At 42.5% G+C, this 22796-nt stretch overlaps 1 protein-coding gene across 1 annotated transcript; it reads left to right on the top strand.

Moving 5' to 3' along the window:
• Nucleotides 1-268: 268 nt before the first annotated feature.
• Nucleotides 269-22538, top strand: BAALC (BAALC binder of MAP3K1 and KLF4; the record flags this gene model as incomplete). Its single annotated transcript, XM_082302509.1, has 3 exons — nt 269-434; nt 17116-17285; nt 22434-22538. The coding sequence occupies 3 exons, from the start codon at nt 269-271 to the stop codon at nt 22536-22538; spliced, it is 441 nt and encodes a 146-aa protein (XP_082158635.1).
• Between the last annotated feature and the right edge of the window lie 258 nt (nt 22539-22796).

The following is a 22796-nucleotide window of genomic DNA, read 5'->3' on the forward strand; positions in this document are numbered from 1 at the left end:
GCCGGGAGGCCGTGGGATGGGAGAGCGGAGAGAAGCGGGAAGGGAGGGAAGAGGGCTGCGGGAGGAGAAGGGGAGGGGACAGGCAGGAGTGGGGGGGACAGCGGAGATAATAAAGCCGGGGAGAAGGGGTAGAAGGGCGAGCAGAGCCGGGGAGAGCTGGACGAGCAGGGATGGGGCTGAGGGCGTGAGCGGGGCCGGCGGGGCGGCCGTGCCCGGCGGGCGATGGTGGCCGGGCGGCGGCGGCGGCAGCTGTGAGCGGGGCGTCGCCATGGGCTGCGGGGGCAGCCGGGCCGACGCTATCGAGCCCCGCTACTACGAGAGCTGGACGCGGGAGACCGAGTCCACTTGGCTGACCAACACGGACTCCGAGAGCCCGCCGCAGGAGGGTGGCAGCGCCGAGGGCCCCGGCCGGGAGCAAGGCGGCCCGCGCCCCGGTGAGTGAAGGAGACGCGAGCGGGCACGGCGGGGAGGGGAACGGCTGCGACACGCACTGTATGTGCACCTACACACGCTGTACGTGCACCTACACACACTGTACGTGCACCTACACACGCCGCATGTGCAACTGCACACGCTGTATAGACAGACACCTGCACACGCACGGTGTGCGTGCATGAAGGGGTTGTGCGCCGATCCACCTCCTGCTGTGAGGAGAACGTATTCCGCCACTTCGGCCCCCCCAAGAGATGCAGGCGCCCAACTCTGCGCTGAAGCCGCGGAGGCTCGGAGCGTTCCGAGCGTCTGCCCTGACCAGCCAGCCCCTCCGAGAGCGGGCCCTCGGGACCGAGCAGGGCCGGGACCGGCCAGCGCGGAGAGCGGCCCCGCGGGGAGCGGCCCCGCCGAGAGCGGCCCCGCCGGGAGCGGCCCCGCCGCGCTCCGGGCTCTGGGCTGCCAGAGCTGGTTCGGGCTCTATAGACCCACTCACGGCGGTGCTCGGCTATGAGCGCGAGCACATAGACGCCGTCAACTGTGGAACAATGTTACCAGAAGGGGAGAGAGCTTGGTCCTCGAGGTTCTTCCTGTGCATGGCTTTTTCTTTTGCAAGACAAGTAAATTAGGAAATAGGTTGAGATTAGGGAAGACGCAGCTTTCTTCCACACTACCTCTGATGCCTTTTGATACACAGAAAGCTGACCAGAGGGTGGGCTGTACAAGAGCAAACCTTCAAGTTTGAATTTCCCAGTTCTTGTCAGTATGCTATATCCTTAGTTGTGTACCTGAGGTGTTACAGAAGCAACAGATATGGGAGAGGGATTGAGGAGCTTTGTTCTGATGTGCAGTTTAAAATGTTTTAAGAATTATTATGTATTGCAGCAGTATCTAGAAATGTCAGCCTAGGTCCAGAAATTCATTGTGCTAGATATCGTTGCTACCCAAAATAGATTAAAATTTCCATATAAAGCAGAAAATGCCTATAGGCAGCTTCAGATGAAAAGAAGTAGCTTTACAGACGTTTGTAGAAAGTAACAAAGCACCAGGAAGAAATTATGGAAGTGCAGGAGTGAAAATTCACAAAGGTGGGCATCACAGGCCAGCTGGAATAGGGAGATCATGACTCTCTGCTGACTGAAATACGACAGGGAGGGAGAAGTCACAAAAGGTCCATATGGTACTCCTGAAGGCTAAAGAAATATTCTGAAAGTCACATGGGAAATTATGATCATTTGAAGGCGAATGGGTGAGTCTATGAGATATCATATTAAAGAGGATTAGATAAGGAATTTAAAGAGGTTCAAGATGATGCTGACCAGTAAGTTCAAATGACAGGTAGCAATGTTATCTCCAGCAGTGAAAGCTAAACAGAGTGTTATCTTTTTACCCCCACTTAGCATTATGTTAGCCATGTTTTTTGTGTTGGTGCCTAAACATCATAAACAGAAGCCAGACAGTCCAAGATCTGACACTGAATAGGAGGTAATAAAGAGATAGATCAGTAAGTATTCCTCCTGGAAACATGTGATAATTGAATTTGTGTTTAGAGATGAGAATACCAGAGATAAGGAGAGGAGAACAACACTCAAGACCAGGAGAGACTGATTAGGGCATGAAAAGCTTTACAAGAAAACCCTGCAGAAGAGATTAGATGGAAAGCGATGAGGGAAGGACAGAGCAGGAGCAAAAAGGATGAGTTGGATTTTAGTTAGGGCAAGATTCACTCGTCAACAGACCTGTGGTGGCAGCAGTTTAAGGAACCTGAGGAACACACACTTCTCCCAATTAGTGCCTCAAAAGTCATGAAGTACTTCACGGAGAGATGTTGTAGGGTAAGGTTTGAGGTAGGGAAGAAATAGGGATAAGGAGAGGTATTCCAGGGACTAGAAACAGCACTCTAAGTAAATTTACAGATGAAAGGGAGAGGAAGGAGCAATTGGAGGGGCAAATGAGGTCAAGTATGGGTTTAAGACATGAAGAGGAAAACATGCCTTTACTGTGAGAATTGAAAACTGCCCAAGAGTGATAGACAAAAAAGAAGAGTGAGGGAGGGGACAAGAGCAGGATGGGAGAGATGGGGAAGTGGGAGATGACATTGACGTAAGTCAAGGTAGGAAGACTCTGTAACTGGGACACAGAAAGGAAGGAGGCAGCCAGAGAAGGGGGCACCAGCCAAATGAGGATTGGGAAAGAGGATGAAGTTGTTCTTTGTAATTTTTCACTTGGAATAAATTGGTGAAATTCTGTGAAGAGAAAGAAGTAGAGATAGAATGAAAGAAATATTTTGGGGAACAACAAAAGCAGTAAGAGGTGGTTGTGATTGTCAACATGTCTCAGTTAAGTAGAAAAAAACAACAGAACTGAACATCAAAATGCAAAGAGGGGTAAATTACTCAGGGATGAAAGAATGTCGTATATCAATCAACAGGATCAGAGAGTGTATCAATGAGGAAAGGGTTAGTAACTACCATATATTAATCTTAGTAATCTCATACCACCACAAATATCATCACATCCTTCTCTTTTTTCAGCTAGTACATTTAGCTTTCTGTGCCTGCTCTCATTTGAATTATATGTATTTCTGTAACCAAATGTTTGTACCTTTACCAAAGCATTTTGGAAGCTAAAATATTATTAAATTAAAAGGGAAGTATTGAGGATTTTTCATTTTCTCATTTGCTTTTCTATTTTTTCAATTTCAATTGATTTCTTAGACTATTTGTTAATTTCCCTACTTGACTTTTTACATCCATTTTTATAAAGTGTATTGTAATCTCCCTATTTTTTACAGGAAGACATATAGGACAGTATTAGTTGCTATAACATAGCTAAAATATGAGAGATGGTCTTAGGTTCATGAGAAGTGACTTAGGTGATGAGAAGTCACAAACAACCACAAATATAGGTGATTGTAACTTGTTGCAGTACACTGCTGAGGCTTTGGCAATGAGGAACAGGGTAACCTGATATGGATGAAGAGGAATAGAAAAGTAGTTAAGAACTTCATGAAGCGCTGCAGCTGGTGAGATTGAAAGACATTTTCTGGAAGATAAGTGTACGTACTTTTCATAGGGTGAGTGGCTTCTGTGAGGGAGAAAAAAAGGAAAGAGTCACAGTAAGCCCCTACAATAAAGCTATTTCTTGGAAGAACATCCATTGCTATGTGAGCAAAGAACTTTTCACAGGACTGAGCTACTGCGTAGGCTATAGCTGGGGAATATAATAGACTACATTTCTGCCTGGTAACCATTCCTTGATCCTTGCAACTCTTTGCACAAATTGCTTTCTCTTTAGAGGGTCTGATTCAGCTAAGTGGAAGTGTTAGCAAAGTAATGACTTTCTGAGGAAGTAATAATCTGTAGGTACAGATGAGTCCCCAGGGCAGTCACCATGGGTTACAAGCAAACCATGGGGAAGAGGCTGATTTCACAGAAAGCACACAAAATCTGTCAAGTATTTTGGAACATGTTTGCACAGTCTGTTATGTTATATTGGGATGACTTGCTGAAATGTATATGTATATGTATATGTATATGTATATGTATATGTATATGTATAGCCTAGTAATTTAAGATGTACAATTTACTACCAGAACCAGGACTGTAAAAGTACTTGATAAACACATTCGATATCAACTCTAACAGAATTTTGTTTGTTTTAAAGCAGGTTCAAAGCCACCTTATTTCTAGTTCTTTCTATTTTCACTGACTAAGTTAGCTGCTGTATTCAATTATTTTTCCTTTGTTATACCTGAAGTGCCTCAGAGTGGATATGGCAGGTTGCCTTGTGGTCAGAGAGACTTCACAATCAATTTACCCCAGGGGCTGCAAGTGCCTTAGGACAGATTTTCTCCTTACTGTTTTCCCACACCAACCAGCACAGTAAGACCCCAGTCTTTAATGGGGATTGTTACTGAAATGCAAATAAAAGTAATTAATTTTTAAATGATGTAGCAACCAAGTAAAAAATAATTCTCTTGTATCAGAACCGAAAAGTTGAACACTGATTGCCTCAGGACTGACTTGTTTGGTTCCTCAAGTAGTAGAATATTTGTTGATTTTTTTATCATTATGTGACTCACAGTATCAGCTAAAAAAAAAGGCTTTTTACTCGTTGAACTTAACAATTTTTTTTTAGTGAAGTAATTTTTTCCTGAAGCATATTAAAGAAATCATTATTTGTATTCCACACAGACTTGCCTGATGTACTCAGGAGGAAAACTTGCACATGGCATCAGCAGACAGAACTGCAGTAAGTAGTCTGTCAGGAATGAAACCTGCAATTTAGGATCAGTTCAACCCCTAGTGAAGACATTAACAAAATAGCTATGAAATGGGAGGACAATTGAGTCCTTTGTAAAATAAATAGAGAAAAGTAGAGGAATACAGGAGAAATTTTATCGTTGTCTAGCCACTGGCTGGCTAACAGTTTATCTTGCATAATTGCCCCAATACACTCGTGTGTTTATGAACGATTCCTGCTCTGCTCTCTGGGGCTAAATGCCTGGCTCATGCTGCTGCTCCAGTTTCGCTGGACAACTCCGGGAAGTTTTGTGGACCGGGCTCCTATTTGCAGCTAGGCTCTGGTCAAGACTCAGTATGCAAAATGCAGCGTTTCAGAGGTAACCTTTCTTGGAGAAGCTTTGGACAGTCAGTTTTGCATCGTTTGCGGCAGAGGGCTGCGAGCAGCCGCAGCCGAGGGCCGGGCTGTGCGAGCCCCAGTTGCCGTGACAACAGGGACTGCCGCAGGCTCGGACCGCTCTGCCGTCATCCGCTCCCTCGTTTACCAGGTGTACGCAAAGTTAAGAGCTTCACAGAAATAAATAAGCAACCATCAGGTTGTAAATGAAAAACCCGGTGCAGCAGAGTGTTTTTCGTTAATTGGACCGCAGAGAAATATTTAATAAACCATCTGCTTTAGCTCAAGAGGAAAAGAGGGATCAGTGCATTACATGGATATATCAGGATCTCTTTGTGCTCTTATGGTCTTACGTTCTTTTATTAATGGGTTGTTTCAAAATCTTATATGAAGCCATATTTTCCTATCAGAAACATAAAATCAAGTACAGAAAATTCTGTCTCAGGCTAGTGATGCACTACTCACAGTGACATAAAAAGGAACCTCTAATTTTCACTTCTGGACTGAAACCAGATTTATTTGCCCTGCTTTTAGAGTACACACATGTAGAGATGAAAATTATAGTCAAGAAGGTTGATCCAAAGCCTACTGACATCCACTGGCTTTGTAGCAGGTATAAAAGCTTGTGTCCACGCTGAATGAGGAAGTTGCTCTGCATCACAATAAACAACTAGAACAGTGATTCTGATGTGACATTTTCAGGACATAGCCTTATTAGAGTTCAGAATTGCAGTAAAAGTGAATAAACGCAGTTCTTCCTGGACTGTAGATGTATTGCAGCAATTCCCTTTCTATCGTAGTCCAGACCTTGGGTGTAGTAATGTATTGTATTTGCATGGGGATGTTTTGTAGCAGGGAGCAGGGTACAGGGTTGGTTTCTGTGAGAAGCTGCTTCAGAAGAATTAACTGTTGCTATATGCTTTAGGAATTTCTAGTCAAATTTTTCACAGCATATCTGGAGGAGAGGGGTGGGAAGTGTTGCAGGATGGAAGTCAATTAACACTGATGTACCACTCAGCAGTATGTCTCCCTTAGAATTGGAAATAGAGTTAATTTTGCCATCAAAAAATTATATTTCTGTATCAGTCAATGGATCAGGGAATTATAAAGAACCCTAGGTAGCAACAGAGGAAAATTATAGAATTAAATAAGTAATCTCTTAATAAATGATGGTTGTCAATCCACTGACCTAAAACCACTCAACATTTCCATTTCCCATTTGACACATTGTTGTGGGTTGACCCAGGCCAGAAGGCAGGCACCTACTAAAGCTGCTCACTCACTTCCCTCCACAGCTGGACAGAGAGAAAATTTAACAAAGGGATCAACAGTTGAGATAAGGACTGGAAGAGAGATCACTCATTAAATACCGTCATGGGCAAAACAGGCTCAACTTAGCAATATGAAGGAAATTTACTACACTGACAAAATCAGAGCAGGATAATGAGAAGTAAAATAAGCCCTTAAAAACACCTTCTCCACACCTCTCCCTCCTTCCCAGCTCTATCTCCTCCCTAAGTGGTGCAAGGAGGCAGAGAATGGAGTCAGTTCATCACCCGAGGCTTCTCCTGCTCAGGGAGAGGAGTCATTCCCCTGCTGCATTCCTCCTCTGGGTTCCCTCCCACAGGAGACAGTTCTCCATGGAGGTCTCCATCGTGAGTCCATCTCATGAGCAACAGCTCCCTGCAAACTGCTGCAATTGAGTCCATCCCACGGGCAAAGTCCTCTCCAGACTGCTGCAGTGTGGGTCACTCTTCCACAGGGTGCGGGCCTTGAAGGCCAGGCTGCTCCAGCATGGGAGCAGGGCCCCTCTCTCCACGGGCCTCCCAGGGGATACAGCCTCCTCTCAGGCATCCACCCCCTCCAGTGTGAGTCTCATCCACAGGTGCAGGTGGATCTCTGCATCCCTTTGGACCTCAGCGGGCTGCGAGGGCACAGCTGCCTCGCCACGGCCTGCAGAGGAATCTCAGCTCTGGTGCACCTCCTTTCCCTCCTTCTCCACTGACCTTGCTGTCTGCAGAATTGTTCCTCTCACATATTCTCACTCTGCTCTTCTCTGGCAGGAAAATTACAACTGCATTACGACTTTGTTTTGGTTTCTTTTTAAATCTGTTATCACAGAGGCATTACCATCATTTCTACTTGGCCCAGCCTTGGCCAGCAGCATGTCCGTCTTTGGAGGCACCAGAGATTGGCTCTGCCAAACATGGTGGAAGCTTCCAGCAGCTTCTCACAGAAAGCCACCTCTGTGGTTTTTGGCTACCAAAAACCAGGCCATGTAAAACCAGTACATCATATACTCGGAGTTTGCTCAGCACAGAAGCTGATCAAGGACTACAGTATTGGCCTAAACCATTGCACCACAAGAGAGCATTGAAATTATTGGAAAAATCAGACTCAGATGATAAACACAGCTTTTTGTAATGACCATTATTTTTCAGCCCAACCCTAGCTGTTAATTCTTCCATTCCATACGCTTTCACCTTTGCTGTCATTTGATAGTGCAATAGTGGTTTAATTTCACATTTCAGTTAAAAAATTGGCCCGTCAGATCATACTAAGCAATCTACCCCACCACCTCTGGAAGTATTTTTTAATTTTTTTTTTTAATAAATATCCACTGCCATAAAAAAAAGATGCATCCATAGCTAGCAGAACTTAAGTAAAAGTGTCAAAGATAATTGAAAGATGAGAAATTTTCTTCTATGATGACCCTTCAGCTTGCTATTCTGTGAGATGTATCAGACTCAATTGCTGGAAAAACTTCAGTCTTGTTTGAGAGTAGGTGGTTCAGATACTGCATGAAGCCTTCTGACCCATCCTCATGTTTCGGGTGGGAACAACCACCTCTCACCCCTGTGACAGGAGGGGAGGGCAGCAGCTGGACACAGCTCTCCAGGTGCCTCCCCCTTCCCCAGCAGCCTCTTCATTGCACTCTCTGCCTCTGGGACTTTCTCAAAACACTGCAGAAGTTGTAACATCAGCCAACCCAAACTATGATAACCTTTCCACAAAACCTCTCAGACTTTGATTAGTATCCATTTAGTTAGTGGCCAACAGTCTTGATAAACCCCTCCTACAGTCTAAAGCAGACCTGCTGGTGGACTGATCACTCACAGTTTACCCCAGTATAATAATTTACCAACTGATAAAGTAAATTCACAAAAGATGTCATGTACAGGAACACTTGAATTACATGAAAGGCTTTCCCAGCTGTCACAGTACCAGAAAGCAGAAAGGCTGTTGAGCATCAATAGAGATGATTGGAATTGGAACCATCTCTCCACATTATTTCCCTGTGGAAAAAAACTCTTTTTACAGCATTGAAATCTTTAAAGGCAAAAATATTCTTAGTTAATGAGAGCCAAAGGTCTATCATGAACTAAAGGAAGAGGTTTTACACTGTCTCTGCAGCATGTGGTGGGGAGGAGGGATAGTGAGAGAGGGAGAGTGTCTGAAAGGGTTTGAGCAGAAAACCTGAGTGGTGGTTTTGTCAATGGCACTTTATGATCATAGTCACACCGTGAACCAGTTAAGCCAGCAGTGTCCTTCTGTGTATTCATGGACTGCAAAGCTGGGAATGCCACCTGCCCATACAGCCCACTGAACTTTCCTAAGTTAATTCCCACAAGGAGCATACCTTTGGGATATTGAGACTGAATTTACAGCTTTTCCAGTGGCTGACATTTTGCCTAAGCCTCTGTAAATTATCCCAGTAGTTAATCACTGTTAAAATAAATGTGCAATGTACTACCTGGAACGTTTAGCTTCAATTTCCAGCTGTTGAACCTTGGTGAGCAAAGCTGAAGAGTCATTTCAGCTCACATTTCATGTACCTTTAAATGCTTTTCATGAGGATTTATATTTAGTCTGCCTAAATATTTTTGCTGCTTCTCAGTGTAATTAATTGAAATGACGTGATTTGCTCATCTTAAAATTCCATGTGTGATAAGCTGGGTAATAAGAATGATAGTAATGCTTTCCATGTCTATGCTGGAAATTAGTCTAAATCATATCAAGGAATGCTTTATTACCACATCCCAAAGGAGAAGGAAAGCCCAGGTAAAGAAGAGGGAAAGAACATGTGAATCCCTACAGCTCTAAGCCCCTGGTCAGAACAGGGTGGGTACCACTGTGGGAAGGATGACTTAGAGAGAGCCAGCAGCCTGCTGCTTGTTTTCCGTCTCACACAGTACTCTCCTGTAAGGAGAACTTCTGTCTTGGCATTTTAAGGAAAGGGTCAGACAGTCACTGAGCCAAAAGCCAGCACTTTTGGAGAACAGGCTGATTTGCCATAATTTGGACACATGATACAAGGTATTGTGCATGGAGGGTACAGTTTTTAATGTGCATTTTACATGGACTTTACTGAAACACGGCCTGTATGTTTGCATGTGGAAAAGCAAATACCCCCACTCTATCCTTCTAAAGTCCAGTACTATGTAAAGCACTTCAGAGCTTTGCTTTTTGTGTGTTATTCACTTTGGAGGAAGGAGTGATCTGTTTCTGGCACATCATGTGGCACTGGTTAGTTGCTTAATCCATTCTGTGTTACTGTTTTCCCAGGCAAAAGATGTACTCAGCTTTTAAGGTCTTCCAAAATGTTGCTGATGCTTATTTCACAATATAGTGAAAATTCAGTTCTTCTGTCTTGTTCCAGCTATCAAAACTTGTACCTTCACACACTGCACTCTGTTGTCTTTCTGGCGTTAAGTCCTTGCCTAGCACCATGATTACAATTCTCTCAAGTTTACCTTTTGTATCTTCCCTTCATGGTGTAGTGGTTTGGTCCAAAATACTCATTACTGTTTATCTTCTGTGAGATAAGAATTAGGAGAAACGCAAAGCAGGCACCAAACTTGAAAGAATATAAAGAAGTTTAATAACAGACCTAAAAGAGGGAAAAAAATTATACCACACCTTCAGAACTCTCCTCCTCCCCCCACCTTCCTCCCTTCTCCCACTGACAATGTAAAAAGACAACCCTTAAGATGTTCAGTCTGTTTACCACTTCCATAATAACCTTGTTCAGTCCATTTAGAAAGAGAAGTCTCTTCTTGCTCGTGCTATGAAATCATTATCACAACAAGACAGCCGCCCACTTCCAAATCTTGTTCAGTCCATTGGAAGAGGAGTCTCTCTGCCTGCGTGTGAGTCCCTTCCTCCGACTTGCAGCCTTTCCCACAACTGCTTTCGAGGGTCCACTCTTGAAGTTTTTTGGGGTACAATTTTAAGGTTGAGCCGTTCAGAAACAAAAGTTCTCTTCACCCATCTCTGGGAGCATTTCATCTCTAAGAACAGAGGCCCTTCTCCTTCCCTGGGAGCAAAGGGTCTTTCTCATCTTCATCTTTAGGACTATCTCTGGGAGCATCTCTAGGAACTGAGGTTTTCTCCTTTCCCGTTTGGAGCAGAAGTCCTCATCTGGTCCATCTCTCCCTCTCCAAACTTCTCATGAAATTACAGCTGTGTCAGCATCTGCCTATCTCAGTGCAGGTGCTTTTGCTCACGAGTTGAACACTCCATCCCCCATATCTTCATGAAATTACAACGGGTACTCTGATACATCATAGCTTCACAACAGAATTTCAGCTTTAAGCATCTCCTCTTTCTCTTCCCTCAGGTTTTCAGCTCTTCAGAGCAATAAAAGGGTTAATCTCACCTCGGCCTTACAGCTGCAATGTGGCTTATCGCAGTGGAGAGGGGGGGAGCCGAGCAACTCCGACTGCTCACAGAAAGGCAGTGGGGGGGTTCCGCAGGTGGAACAGGGCCCATCGGCTTCAGGATGGCCGTGGCCCGGCCCGGCCTGGCCCAAGCAGGGCCTGGCCGGGCCCGCTGGCCCCCACACGGAGCCCGCAGCCACCTGTGCCAGCGCCGGAAACGAGAGAGAGCTTGGAGGGGGAGTTTGCCTATTCTTAAATGTGGATCACAGAGGCGGTCACAATTTTAAGTGGCTTAGAGAATTGTCCATATTCAAACTGGCCAGCTGATAGGTTCTATCAGGTCCCAGAGGAAGCTGTAAGAAGAACATCACTTCCAAGACTCAGCTTGCTAACCTATGACAATGGTCAGGTCAATTCCCTTTTATTCAGCTTCTGGAGTCCATTTGCCATGTAGAATCATTTGCAATGACCACACATTCGTTAAAGAATGTTGCAGCATGCTTTTTGTATTTGGAATAAATATAAATTTTATATTCACCTTTATTTCACAGACATGGTTTCAACACTGTTAAATTTGTTTACAAGACAGCTATATTGTGATTCTCTATCACAGTTTGAAATTGAAATATACCAATATACAAAGATTTAGCATGTGCATGTACTTGTGAAGTTAGGCCATGCAAGTGATGTCAAGGTTTGCCGCTTGAGAGGTTGTTTGGGCTTTAGGGTGAGCTCACTTCAAACAAGCATCCCCCTGTAAGAAGGGAGGAAGGCACAGAGCTCCTGGCTGCCTCCCCACACCTGTGGTGTGCCTGGGCATGGCTCAGCCCTGCCTGCCTGGAGACAGCTTTGGAGAGACCTCCAGAACGTGCAGAAAATGCAAATATGTTGGTTGTATTTTGCTTCGCTGTCTAAAATTCATATCATGTTAGAGTTCAGAGAAACCATTCTGAATTCTCTGAATGTCTGGGCAGCAAATTTATTGCATTATTGTATTTGCTTATACAAAACATTGTTTCTGATAATATTTTCCTGCTGCAGCAGATCATCCATCTGTAAATCTGGATCCTTCATCCTAGCTCACAAACCCACCCTCTGCTATGCCTAAAAGTTTCTAAATTCTTACTTGTTAGGTAAAAGAGCTATTGCATATTTCCTGAACATCTGGCCTGATCCCTGAGGCTTCTGCTTTGGAGGAAATGGCTTTTGTCACAGCCTCTACTCCATTCATTTTTTATCAGTCCATGCTACGTCTTGTTTTTGCAGCAGAAGCTTGTACCAGCCCTCAGGCCTGCAGATGCATGGCTTTCCCAAAATGATATCGTTTCAAATCCGGAAAACAGGTAGAGAAAACAGATATTTCAGTGTTTTCTGTACTTATTATCACTCTGTAGCATTAAATGCAAGAAAGTCAGTGATGATTGCAAACACGTATTTCCTCTGGAAGCACCTGTATGTGGTGATAACACTTTTCATTTGTCTTCACTGTGAGTTTTCTCAGAGTCCATCTTTACAGTGCAGCATCTTTTTAGGCAGGCATCTTCTAAACCAGCATCTTATGCATTATGCATGAGATAACAGTCATGATAAATAAAAAAGGGTGTTGCTGAACCAGAAAATTGAACCCTACTGGTTTGTTCATAGTCAGTTTCAAAGGTATAAATTCAGCACACTAATCAACAGCTACCCGCTTTAAACAAATGCACGCTTGTTACTCCATAACAGAACACGTGACAGCACAGGGTCTCATGCGTACTGGGTCAGATCTAGAGCATATTTGGGTCAGAATTCATATCCTGTTTCGGTCACTACCTGTTGCTTTAAAATGAAGTGGGAGAATACTGTGGCAAACACACATGGAATAATTTTCTCCACAAATAGTTGATTCTTTTGGCTAAGATTAACTTTGTCTCCTTACTACAAGGCTTCATACCCTGCTCAAGCTTTTTGACAGCATTAGCTACTGCAGCATTGCTGATTTTCTTAGTCACAGAAATTTTCAGGTCATCTTGAACCTTACTAAGATTTACTCATTTGATGAAGTCTGTGCAGGAGATCCAGGCAGACTTGTCTATGTGTTACTTGTGGTTTGAGAAGTTGCCTGTGGTCCTGATATTTAAGGACTACAAAATTATCCCCCTTAGATCTCTTTTCTGTCTCTCTGTGCTGGCTGTTAATCCATGACACTACTTTGCTTTTTAGACCAGTTTTACTTTCACAAACTGAATTAATCATGTGATTTCTCCCCTTTTCACACCATCTTTATACAAAGGTGATACAAAAATCCTCATACAAAAATCTGGTTAGAAAGAGTTAAGAGTAAAAATTTCCTCTCTTCTTTATGAGATACTGCCATTAAGAAAAATTTGAATTCTTAGGTGTAACCAGGCTGTATGAAGAACTAGAGCAGCATGTATGCAATGTTTATCCTTGGTTTTGTTATCATTAGTGTTGTCATTATAATAAAAGAAAACAGAAAAAATAAGAAATACAGGTCTAATGTCTTAAATTTTCATTCCATATTTAACATTTTCATTGACTTCTCTGTGATGAACACCCTCTTTACTAAAATGATTCTTTTCAAAGCTTTCTTAGACAGCTCCCTCCACATGTAAATGTGGGGGGTTTTTTAGAGCTACATGATTTAGCATTTTGAATGGACATAAGCTTGCAAATCTGTGAGCAATTTTTCAGACTGCAATTTTAAATATCTATCTCCTAAACTACAAAATTGGGATGATGCTCTCTGACAATTTATGAAAACTCATTCAAAATTCAAAAATGGTTTTGTTTGTTCTGTTTTCTTGGAGAACAGACCAACCTAAGCTGCTTTCAGCTGTTTGTTCTAATTCCTGTGCTACCTCCCAAGTTGTGCCAGTCTGACTGCTTGCGTCATTGGGGGAAGAATAAAGTCTAGGATTGATTTCAGTTTAAAATAATCCTTTTTCCCCCTGATGCTACCAAAAAAAAGCATTTGTCAGACTCCAGCCTAAAGGATTTTTATTGGCCTGGTAAGAAAGGCAAGACTTAGCATGCCTGTGCAGCCCAGCAAGTGAAGAGGAAGGTGGTGATAAACAATGCCACGGGAGGACAAGTTCTTTTAGGCACACTTTGTGCTGGAAAGGTAGACGTGGATTTGTGAGCAATGGGGCTGCTGCATGGGTATTCTCCCTGTGGTCACAGAGAGAGAACTCGTGTGCGTTTGTTACAATAAACCTGATTATATACAATGAAATACCAGCCACTTGTCATCCATTCCTCCCCACAGACGGAGAGGCCTGGCAGTCCCCCAAACACTGACCAACCATTCCTGAGGGAAGGTTCGCCATCACATTTGTGAGCACTTAGTAATCACACAGAAACCCAGGTTTTGGGAACAGAGCCATGAGAATGTTGTAGCCTTGCCATTTCATTTGAAAGTAAAATATATGTATTTGACAGAGCACTGAGATGGGATCTGCTGTTTTTCCTGGCCTAAAGAGGCCCCCAGCCTTTTAGCAGGGGTGCCATGGAAGAGAAGATGAGAATGAAAACAACCTTACTGAACCTGTTCATTTAAATGTCTACAGTGATTTAACAACACTGATGTAAATTGAAGCTCTAGAGTGAAAGACCAAGGAGATTATTTACCAAACCCCTTGCTGTGAGGATGGCATAAATATCTCAACAGTCTGCTTGTTTTAAACAACACTGAGGCAAGACCCTTAGTATTGCCATCCTGATGGCTTGTAAATTCCAGATAGTACATATAAGAGTTAACACTTCCTTTTTGTGTACTGTGGCAAATCCTAAATACCAATGCAAAAATACTTGCTATTTTAAAAGCAACCATGTGTTCCTAATCCTTTTTTAACATCATCTCTGTTTTGCAGTCATCATTTTGTGTTATGTATCTAGTCTATAAAATAGGTGTTGCTTTATGACTTGCCAAAACAAATCTCATGCTCTTAACTCTACTGCTTATGCATTCTCACTGTAACTTCTGCTTGGTGCTCATACATAAAGAGCAAGTCACCAAAGTCTTTAAACTGTTGCCCACTCTCTAAATCATCTATTTGCCAATGAAATTGAATTCTAAAATAGTTGCTTGACTTCAGAATAGCAAATATACTACAGGATAAAATAAAAAATCTTTTTGCCTAGTATTGGTGACCACCAGGTCATCCATATAAAAATACAGTAGCAGTAGTGGAAGGCTCAAATACTGATACCTAGTTTACTTCTGACAAGTATTGTGAAAAAAGTCACAGCTCTGCAATGCAGGATGCAGCAAGTATGCTCAGGCTGCAGACTAACAGAGACAAAAAATGAACCACATATACTATTTTCAGGACTCAGATTTTCCATCACCCTCCAGAAATGGATTCATGAAAGAAAAATTATTCTATACAAGACCAAAAGATGCAACACAATCTGATAAACAAACAATTGTACTTAATAACAAAATGGCTTTTTAGCTGACAGCTGCTTCACCAGACAATTTAGTCAGAGGCCAGATGGCCAAAGAGACACATGGTGGAAAGTAATTTCATAGGATGCTCCACAGAAGGAAAAGCTCCTAACTTGTATGTTTGAAATGTCAAAGAGTCAGTTAATGGAATTAGTGTGTAATTCCTAGTGCAGTTTGCCTGTTGAAAGCTGTGCTCAAGCTTGTTCTCAGAGCTCCACCGTAAGGTGAAGCAGCGAAGTCCTGGCTGAGAACTCAGACTCACACGTGGCTCATTGCCTCTCCATCTCCCCTCCGGACAACCGGCTTTGTCTACGATATCAGTCTGTGCCACTGACTGCTCTGCACAAAGTCATTTTTTTGCCTCTCCTCTGGCACTGTGGAGTGATAGGAAGAGGTAAGACCTAAAACATAAGTAGGTGTGGAATTTTGGAAGATGCAGGAGAGGTGAAGTTTACTGTTGTCTTACTGAAGTTGCATCTAAACTTAGGAGAACAACATTAGTTTTTCTATCTAGCAGAAAAGGCAGTTTCCAAAGACAGAAGTATTTTTAAAAAAATAAATGATGATATAGTATTTTCAAGCTTCAGCTCATTTTTTTCCTATCAAAAACTACGTGACAGGATTATTAGTTAACCACCACAACAAGTTAAAGCGCCGTTGGAAAACTCTGCCTCCATCTTCTGACTGCTCAGGGAAATGCAGTGACTAGTTTGTATTTAGACTTCTTAACTCACAGAACCATAGAATGGCTTGAGTCAGAAGAGCTCTTAAAAACCTTTTATTTCACAAATCTTTATATATTTTCAAGACAAAGGCTTTGAATATTTGGTTGAAACTTTATTGAATTCAGTCATTGCCTTTGCTAGCTAATACTGACAAATGTTGCCTTCTACTGACAAATCATCTTTTCTTACAGATTTCTGAAAAAGAATTCAGGACTTTGCTTCCTTTTTAATACCCTTAACACAGGACTTGAATTCCTACCTGATTATTGGCAGAAGGTTTTGATTATACAATGTCACTTCAAATAGCAATGGTTTGTCATTGGTTTTCCACATACTTTTTTCTCACTTAGTGTCTATGACTCCTTAATTTTTCTAGGTTTGATACCTGCATCACTGGTTAGTAAATTTGCCTTTTTTGCTTCTTTTTTAACATAAAGCTCTTCATAAATCAGCTTTGACAAAAACTAAATTGAGAGCAACAGTCATGCTTCCCACGTACTCCTTGCATTTGGATTTCAGACCCAGTGTTGCAACCAGATGTTGAGTGCTCTGCACTTACCATAAATGAAAACTGACCTTTGTTAATGCAGTAAGATGATAAAATTAATTTATGCTGTCAAACATCATGTTGTACAATGCATGTGTATCCACACAGCTAGAGCAGAAAGCAAGTTACTCATTTATTTGATTGCTGATAGACAAAACAGCATGAAATAAATTTTTCCTAAATTTCTCAACTTGAAATGAAAAAATATTCAAGGCAAGGCCATGAATAGAGCAACCTTTCCATCCATATTCATCTCATCTGTCATGATCACATCTAACCCCTTCATTTCCCAGAACTGGAACAGATTTAAGGGAGTCTTGTCTGGGTTTTAAGTTCAGCTCTCGGTCATGCAAGGAGCTGTGTGTGTAGAGAAGCCAATGGAGACCTGCAGGTAACAAAAATCTAGTGATATGCTGCACTCATTGACTGTTTTTCCAAGTTTTCTGAGCCAATGTTTCACAAAGCAGTGGACCATAGGAAAAAGCCCCAATGATCTCAAGTGTGAGGATCAAGATGACACAGGGAGGTAGGCTGTTTGCACTGTGCAGCTGTACCACACCTTGCATCACTGACACGATCACAAAACGTGGCAAAAGACAGGGCCAGAGGCAGCTGCAAATTGCTCCTCAGTATTAATTGCCCAATTCCATGTGTCCCTACTAGGTCCTCTGGAGGATGGGAAACTGGGTCACACGGGTGTATCTACAACATCAGCCACGGCTGGAATGCTGAACGCCGAGAAGAGGAACAACTGTGGCTCTCAGTGTGCAAACCCCATGGTCCACAGCATGGGAGCTACAACACAGAGACAGAATGGCTTCAGGACCACAGAGGTATGAGTATAATTATGTTCCCTAATGGCCAGCACTAGCTTCAACCAGGTCTAAGCTACTTTTGTGACAGTCTTTCTTTTTGCAGGATTTTGCAGTATTAAACTGCATTTAATGTCTTGAGATAGGAGAAAATGGTGCCAGGCTGCACTACAGCCATGGCATGATTGAGCTGAGCACCTCTGAGAACGCTTCATGCCTGAATGGCCATAGAATAGACGCTCTATTTGTCAATCAGAGTAACACACACACACACACTTGCTACAGTAAAGAAAGCCCCCACGCTCATTTCTTTCCAACTCAGTCCATCTGTGGCATGTATTGTACAAACTATTTAGATTAATTATCTGAAAGGGAACATGTTTCCCCTTAATTGCTGTTCTGCTTAAAATATGTGCACTGCATGAACTCTGGTTCATTCAAAGCTGGACGTGAAGCTTGAAAAAGTCAGTGGATGTCTTTTCAATAACTTCAGTAGGCTTTGGATCAGATCCTTCCCCTTTTCCCCCTCACTTATGCGTTTCGTACATTGTATACATTGTAAGAATAAGGCTTTGGGGCTATACCAAAGACCAGCCTTCTCCTGTCACAGCTGCCTACCCACCTACCTGTCTCTTATGGGTTTCCACTTGCTGCCCTGTTTGCATAGCAGCTGCAGAGCTGCTGCAGATTAAAGAAAGTCAAAACCTATGGCTGGTTTACTGCTTCCTTGGTTTCTTATATGAGGAGGCATTAGGTAAAAATTTGAGGAAGGGAGATTTCCTTGTTTTCTGGGTTGTCTGTAGATGCAGCAGATAAAGTCCTTTACATGGTCCTTGGCATTTCTCAGGGGGAATCTCAATTTCTACTTTGAGAAGTGCTTGCCATGCTGTTGTTGCTGCTTCCCCTACTTTTTCAGGGGAGTCATCATCTAATTTCACATCTGGGGAGAGTGAGACTGTAAAAGTTTGGCAATCACAGAATGTGCAGTCATGGGTGAATGTTTATATTCCTGTGGGAATCTGTCAAAGGTACACTGCACTCCCTTTCAGGTGAGCATGAATTTAGCCTTGAGGTGTTCCTAGAGTGGAATCATAAACAGCATATCTTTTACATCTAGAGTTGCCATCTGTGAATAGGATGCTCCCTGAATTTGCATTTCCAGTTCCACAAAATCTGGCACCGCAATAGTTAAAGGGGCAATATTGGCATTCAGTCTTCTGCAGACAATGGTGAGTGGCCACTGTCCCTCAGCTTTTTCACCATTATTCAGGGGATACAATTGGTTTTCTTATCTGTACAATGCTGGCTGGATTGGCAGCCCTCTTAAGCATAATTTCTATCTTTTCTTCCAATTTTTGCTTTATCTCCTTTTCTTTCTGTAACTGTTTCTGCAGCTGCTCAGTTTCTAAAGATAGTAACAATTCAGTTGTTTTCCTGCCCTCTATTTCCTCTCTCAGATCTTGTTTCACTCTGCTGTGTCTTTTTCCTAACTAATTTCTCCAATTATTGTCTTTCTCTATGCTCTGCTGAAGCGAGTAGAATCTCAAAATTATCTTTCTCAGTTATAAGCTTGTTCTTGGGTTCCAGATCTTTCTTTTATTTCCCTCTCAAAAGCCAGTGATGACTTTAATAATCCATTTTCTGATTTCTGATTCCAAAGCAGCCCATTCTATATAGGATATATTTGAGGCGAGAAGGGAGTTTTTGATTTCCTTTTGTGTGCAAGATAAGTGAGCCTCCAATACTGCACAAATAATTGCTTTGCCTGTCCAGAATTTTTGGGCCCATTCCTTGCCTGCCCGGGAAGGAGCACATTCATACTTCTGTAACTGTTTATCCACGGCAATCCTGCCAACTACACCAATTTTCTATCACATAAAAAATTAGGGAAGGGAGACCCCCCCTTGCTTTCCACGTTGTCTGCAGATGTAGCAGGACTGGAGGCCTTCCCTTTCTTACTCAGTATTCTCTGCCTGTCCAAGATCCTGGGAGACCTTCACAGACAATATTTTAGAGCCACCAACCTGGCACTCTAGGTCTGGTGAGGTGCCAGAGGCGCAGTGTGGCAGCGCAGTAAGTCTGGTCACAACCGCAATCCCTGATGCAAAACCAGCATGAATTGCACTGTAAGTCTGGGCAAATTCAGTGAGGCTCCACATTCACAAATAGGGCAACTTCTTGCCTGTCGAGCAGAGTAAGGTCCACAAACTGCTGTTGATAAATGCACTGATATCAGAAAGCATAAGCAACAGAATTATTGTGGAATAAAGCTTACCTGACAGGGGTTCCCATGGGGGAGGAGAGGGTACAGCCTGTTGACCATCCCAGGACACAAAGGTAGAGTCTCCTCTGACCTCCCTCCCTGGTTAAGTAATATTTATATTGTTTTCTTTGAGGATGGGGGGGAAAAGTTCCAGCTGATGTAATTTCACACTTAAATGGAGTTTGAAGGACTTTGTATACATGAAAAGCATGTACAGGTTTTACTTCATTGGCATATGAAAAGGAATATATATTTTCAAGCTAAAGCAAATTTCAGCTTTTGGTCACCATTTGGGTCATTCCTTTGGCTTAATTCCTGTTAGCTGCATTGTTTTAAACAGAGAATGACTGCAACACCTCTGTGCAATTCCATCCTTTGTTTCTTGCCTCTCTCATGCATGAAACAAGCTCCCCTGGTGCCCCTGCTCCTCAGGCATGCACATAGTTTGTTTCTGCTGAATTACTGCCAATGTGGGCACGCCTCACTGAGCTTTGTCTTTTGAGAATTTTCCACAGAAAGTGCCTCAGCACAGCTTGTGGTGGAACTACAACACCCAACCCATAAGAAGTTGTCCCATCTCGGGAGTCACATCCTTAAACCAAGGGGTCCGAGCAAATGAAAAAGGGAGTTTGGATTGACCTTCACCTTGCATTTGCTAACACACAACACATCAGTTTTGACTATTTATTTTATACCTTCATTGTATTATTATCTTCTCTATTGCTCTAGTACAAAGATATTCTCAGGTGACATAAAAGATACTGCTGTATCTTTTCAGGAGATACTGCACCTCCAGGTGGACAGGGACACATTCCATGGCAACATGACATCTAGAGCCATGGGCTTTCTGTAAATGAAAAACCCAAATGTTTGTCATAGCCACTAGCCCACAGAGAAAAATTAATTGGTGAGGTTGGATATGGTCAAACAGAACAACATAATTATTAATCCAATTTGAAAAAGACTTGGCCACAATTTAGTGTGTACCTGTCCCACTGTTCGAGAAAATTGCCTAATTTTATAATTGAATGGAAAATCACCTCTGTATTGCACTTAGTAGGAAGTATGGGCAAATTCCCACAACATATTAATAATGTGAGTGTTGACTGTAATGGTACTACTCAGTGAAGTATGGATTCCTGCCTCGAGGCCCCATGACTTTGAAGATATCCTCCTGCATTTTCTAGCTGAGATATATTCAGTAACATCTGTGCTGTTGCAGCTCAGTGCAAAGAAAATTTTTGATAATAAGTAAAGCATTTACATTATTCTCCACATCTAATGCATGTGCATAAGAAAGGAAGTTAAGTTGTCTAAACTTCTTATAGTAAAAAAAGAAATACATATTCCTAGAGAGAGAGTGTAGTATCTAACTTAGGCTCCAGCTCTGGTTTGCCATTCTGCATCTCTGTTTCTCCACTGACTGTTTAGGGAACCACAAGATGAGCAGATAATGTGAACACCCTAAGTTTAGATGCCTCAAGTTGAAAAGGTGATTATCCTCTGCAGCTCCAAAGGTACCCATTTTATTCACCTGAACATTCATATTGACTACAGTTTTTCTTTTATCTCGGCATGTTGTAGAATACAACGCAATGCAGCACATGGTGCTCTTGGGAGACTTGGGTTGTGCCATTGGCCTGTGGGCTAGCAGGGAGTAAATCACATCACCTCTCTGTTTCTCACTTTCTCCTGCATCAGGCTCTAAAGCAGCCATCAGCCTTATCCCTTGATACCTGGTTATGTGACAGGGTCCAACTTGTGCTGTCAAAAGGGAAAAGGTTTGACACAGACTCTATCTGGGAGATTAGTACCCTCTCATGACAGTAGTGTCAAAACAACTTAGAAGTAAAAGATGATGATGGTGATGATGATGAAGAAAGGAGTGCTGTACTAGTGAAGGTAACAAGGATGGTCAGACACCTCCCCCAAGAAAGGTGGTATCCATATTATGTCCTTGACTGACAGTAACCTGGTTTGATTCTCATGATAGTCTTTGGCAAGTCCTTGCATGAACAGTAGCACTGGGGGAGCAGACAGCAAAGGAGCAGGTGTATTCAGGCTGCAGAAATGTGAAATAATACACAGTGGCAAATTAACTCCAGGTGCTGCTCTGCACTTATGTCAAAAGAACTTTATCAGACATTATTTTACCTGGCACTCTTACCATGTAAATAATGCCTAATTTACCTGGCATTCGTTACACTGAAAAATAGTCTCATGGAACACTGGCAGTGCAATAATCAAACCCACCTAATCAGCTGTGTGTCTCTATCAGCCCGGAGCTGGGTGCACTTTGTTAGACCTATCCAGTGTGTTATAGTGCATTGCTTATGGCAGCAAACAGTCTGGGAGACAGAAAAGTATAAATTTAAATTAGGGATGCAGTTGCATGCCTCAGACAGACTGACTTTATTTGAATATTGAAAATAACCTGGTGAAGCTCTGAAAGGTTTATTTTGTGCTTGGGTCTTGTATGCAGGTGGAAGTAAGTGTTACTTTAAAACCATATTTTCCTATCAGAAACATAAAATCAAGTACAGAAAATTCTGTCTCAGGCTAGTGATGCACTACTCACAGTGACATAAAAAGGAACCTCTAATTTTCACTTCTGGACTGAAACCAGATTTATTTGCCCTGCTTTTAGAGTACACACATGTAGAGATGAAAATTATAGTCAAGAAGGTTGATCCAAAGCCTACTGACATCCCCTGGCTTTGTAGCAGGTATAAAAGCTTGTGTCCACGCTGAATGAGGAAGTTGCTCTGCATCACAGTAGAAGGATGTGTGAAGGATGCTGGAGACATTCTGTTTATTAAGTAGAACTGTTTTTGTAAATTAGGGGGTAATCATCAGTGATTCTGTTGTCATTGTGGAACTTACTGTACTGTTTAAAACCCTCACAGAGTAAATGGGACACACAGAAAACGTCCACACAAGAAGTCTCCATTAATGTTACAAAAGGCATCAGACAAAGTGACAGAAGAAAAGCCAAGAACTGCGCCAATTAATGAAGAAAATTGCAGGTGAGGATGGACTTAACAATGCTTCACTGCACTTTAAATGTCAGTCACTGAAGACATGAAGATCTCCAGGTGTTCCAGGTTGAATACAGCAGACAGCTGCTGCTGAGTGCCTCTAGAAGCAGGTCTTGTGGAAGCCAACTACAAACACTTTAGGATCTTCAGATGTCATTTGTCTAAAGCAGTGGCACTACACAGACATACACAGAAATTCATGACATTTTTTTTTTACTAACTTCTACGTTA

This window comes from Coloeus monedula, assembly GCF_965178545.1.
Source record: "Coloeus monedula genome assembly, chromosome: 1".
Classification (NCBI taxonomy): Eukaryota; Metazoa; Chordata; class Aves; order Passeriformes; family Corvidae; genus Coloeus; species Coloeus monedula.